General features: G+C 35.4%; 1 protein-coding gene across 1 annotated transcript; it reads left to right on the forward strand.

Annotated features, from left to right (window-relative positions):
- The first annotated feature begins 335 nt into the window (after positions 1 to 335).
- On the forward strand, positions 336 to 3,186 carry LOC128554137 (uncharacterized). The gene is made up of 3 exons (XM_053535385.1): positions 336 to 371; positions 774 to 1,037; positions 2,950 to 3,186. The coding sequence occupies exons 1-3, from the start codon at positions 336 to 338 to the stop codon at positions 3,184 to 3,186; spliced, it is 537 nt and encodes a 178-aa protein (XP_053391360.1).
- Positions 3,187 to 3,362: the final 176 nt, after the last annotated feature.

Below are 3,362 nucleotides of genomic sequence, written 5' to 3' on the forward strand. Positions count from 1 at the left end.
TAATCTAACAGTAAGATCATAATACCTAGATGTTTAAATCATCGATAGAGCTAATTTTCCCAACGGAAATTTGACACAGAAAACAAAAAATCTATTGAATTGATTGTAGATGTTATATTAATGAGAAACATATTAAATACGGAGGTTTAAAACGCTGGTTAGGTTACTTTACCGCAATAACATAAAGGAAGTAAAATAGAGCTAAATCACATAAATTTAGCGTAGTTTTTAAATGATTTTATCTTCTGTTTAACGTTTCAAATACATAAATTGACACTGAAGTTGAAATCTATTATAAAGATTGAAGCGTTTGAAAATGTTTATAATTAGTCACGATGAAAGAATTTGGCAACTATTCAAATATTAAGATTGTAAAAAATCATTTTCAAACTTTACCATTTAAAATATATGACCCTTTCTGATAATATATTTTATTACTGCTCTAATTGTCACTTAATTAATAAACACTGCACTAACCATTGAACCAGCCCGCTTAGCTCAGTAGGTAGAGCTTCGGCCTACGGATCGCGGGGTCGCATTGTGTCTGAAATCATTAGTCCTCCACCTCTGATTCATGTTGGGAAGTTGGCAGTTACTTCCGGAGAACAGGTTTTTACTGGTACAGAATCCAGGAACACTGGTTAGGTTAACTGCCCGTCGTTATATGACTGAAAAACTGTTAAAAAACGGCGTCAAACCCAAAGCAAACAAACAAATCTAATTGTCACTAGATTAGTAAACTCTACACTAACCATTGAAATTGTTTGATTCAGCTACACAAAACTACAAGATGTTTCCTCATAGAATGTCAAAAGAATAAGGAAAAAACTCTATACCTAAATGATGGGCAAAGACAAGAAGATACAATTTCTTTTCCTTATGGACTTGTGCGAAATGGCAACGACGAAATAAAAATAAAAATTGGACACGAAGCTGAGAGAGCTTATAGTGTACGAGCTAAAAGGCAACGAATTACCAACGAACTTGTTGGCCATTGTTATTTCTTCAGCAGATTTAAATTACAGCTGTACAATACGGTATCACATACTTGCAAGACTGTATTCTATGATTATCATAATATCAAATGTTTAGTAAAAGAAAATGGTAGACACAACTAAGCTTAAACGTATTTTTTCATAATGTCCACCTTTTATCTAAAGATTTTTACGAGGAGGTGAGTGAAAAGCAACTATTTATTCATATCAACTGATACTCACTGACTTAGCAAATCAAAAATTGTATATCTACTGCCGTGTTTTGCAAGAACTCTATTTTTCATGAAGTAACGTTCAGAAATCGTATGAGTAATGACACAATGTCATAGTTTCCTGCTTATATATATTGCTAGCCACCAGCGGCTATGGCACGCCAATTGTCCAATAATTTCGTGGACCCAGGGTCACGGTCGAAAAACTAGGATTAACGATCGATAAGCTAGGTTTTTCGAACGCGAAACCAGATTTTTCGAATACTAAGTTGTGTTTTCCGGCGAAAACATAAGATAATGGGGTAAAACCATGTTTACATTCAATAAATTATGTTTTTCGATTGAACTATGAATTTCGGTCGTTATCCTAAGTTCATGAGCGAGGACCTATCTTTACGGGCGTAAATTCGGGTTCATGAGCTTAAACCATAGTTAACGAATGTAAACCTATGTAAACGACTGTGAACTTGTGTTTACGACCGTAAACATGGGATTACAACCGTAACGACCGAAAATCATAGTAAACTATGGTTAACGGCAAGCCAATTATACAGTAATTACGTTCTTGGTCGAAATACTAGGATTATCGAATTCTTTCTTATATTTTTGCACGAAAACATAGGAGAACGGGCGTAAAACATAGTTTACGCACTTAAACTCATGTTTACGTTCAATAAACAAAATTTCTCGTTTGAGCGCGAACCTATGTTTCCGGACGTGAACCTGGGTTTACGACCAAAAATCATAGTTTTGTTCGAGAAACCTAGTTTATCGAACGTAAACCAAGGTTCATGCTCGTATACACCTGTTCATAGGTTCACGTCCGAAAACATAGTTTCACGTCCATAAACATAGGTTCACGTCCGTAAACTATAGTTCACGGTCGTAAACATAGGTTCACGGCCGCAAACCCATATTCACGCCCGAAATTCATAGTTGATTTTATAATCCTAATATATCGACCTAAAACCAATGTTTACGTTAACTTTGATAAACTAGGTTTATCAATTGAACTACGAATTTCCGTCGTTATCCTATGTTTTCGCTCGAGAACCCCGGTTCAGGCTCTTAAACCATAGTTTACAAATGTAGGAATGTGGACATATGTTTACTACCGTGAACTTGTGTTTACAAGCATGAAACTATGATTACGAGCGTGAACTATGGTTTACGGCGTTGTCCTATGTTTTCGCTCGAAAATATAGGTTGGTATTAAAAAAACCTGGTATTACGTTAGAAAAACCTGGTTTATCGATCGTTAATCCTAGTTTTCGCCTATATACCTGGCTTCACGTAATTATCGGACAATTGGCATGCCATAAGCGGTTCCTACCGGTAGTAAGTGTAGATATGTCTTTCATTATTCCCTGTCAGTTTCTTGCACAACTGAGTCAGCTGGTATGAAAATACTCGTTGAACTTCTATAAATACGTTATATGTATTGTTTTATCCTCTTCGTTGACTTACAGAAGTACATCTTTATGTATTAATGTGATTGTTTGCATTAAGGTAACAGGAGAGTTGCTAAGTGCGTTTTGGTACCATAGAGTTAGATTGATAGAATTTCGCTTAAACCGGTTTAAGAGAAGGTGAGGGGTGTGAAACATTTTTAATCTCTCTTGAACAGATACAATCAAAACAAGTCTGCCAAGCAATGTATGTTTCAAAAGGATCTTTTTAGATTTAATCAAAAAATTATAATACAATGTTCTCTGTGTGTAATATAAGGCATGTTATTACAGGGTTTTCACAGAGAGCAGTTAGTAGAAGACCAAATAAGACAACAATTACCTTTATTTGATGTTATGTCATTCTTCATCAAAGCTTTGAAAGATCATTGCTTGAAGAAGCTGGAGACAAGCGGTAAAAACGTTGAACTAAGCAAGACCCTGTTTGTAGTCACTGTTCCAGCAATATGGTCTGATGAAGCAAAGAAATTTATGAGGGACGCAACAGTACAGGTAACTAAGATTATTTAAACAATGAATAAATTTTGTAATATTTCATTTTTTTCGGTTATGCAGACCATTAGGTTTTCAGGTCATCCGATCACAAAGTTCGCGAGTGGGTTATTTTATTATTGTTACGTCCGTCGTCTGTCCATACTTTCTTCGATGAAACGGTTTGGTGAAAGTTGATGAAACCAGGCCTGGAT

Source organism: Mercenaria mercenaria, unplaced genomic scaffold (assembly GCF_021730395.1).
Source record: "Mercenaria mercenaria strain notata unplaced genomic scaffold, MADL_Memer_1 contig_4743, whole genome shotgun sequence".
NCBI lineage: Eukaryota > Metazoa > Mollusca > Bivalvia > Venerida > Veneridae > Mercenaria > Mercenaria mercenaria.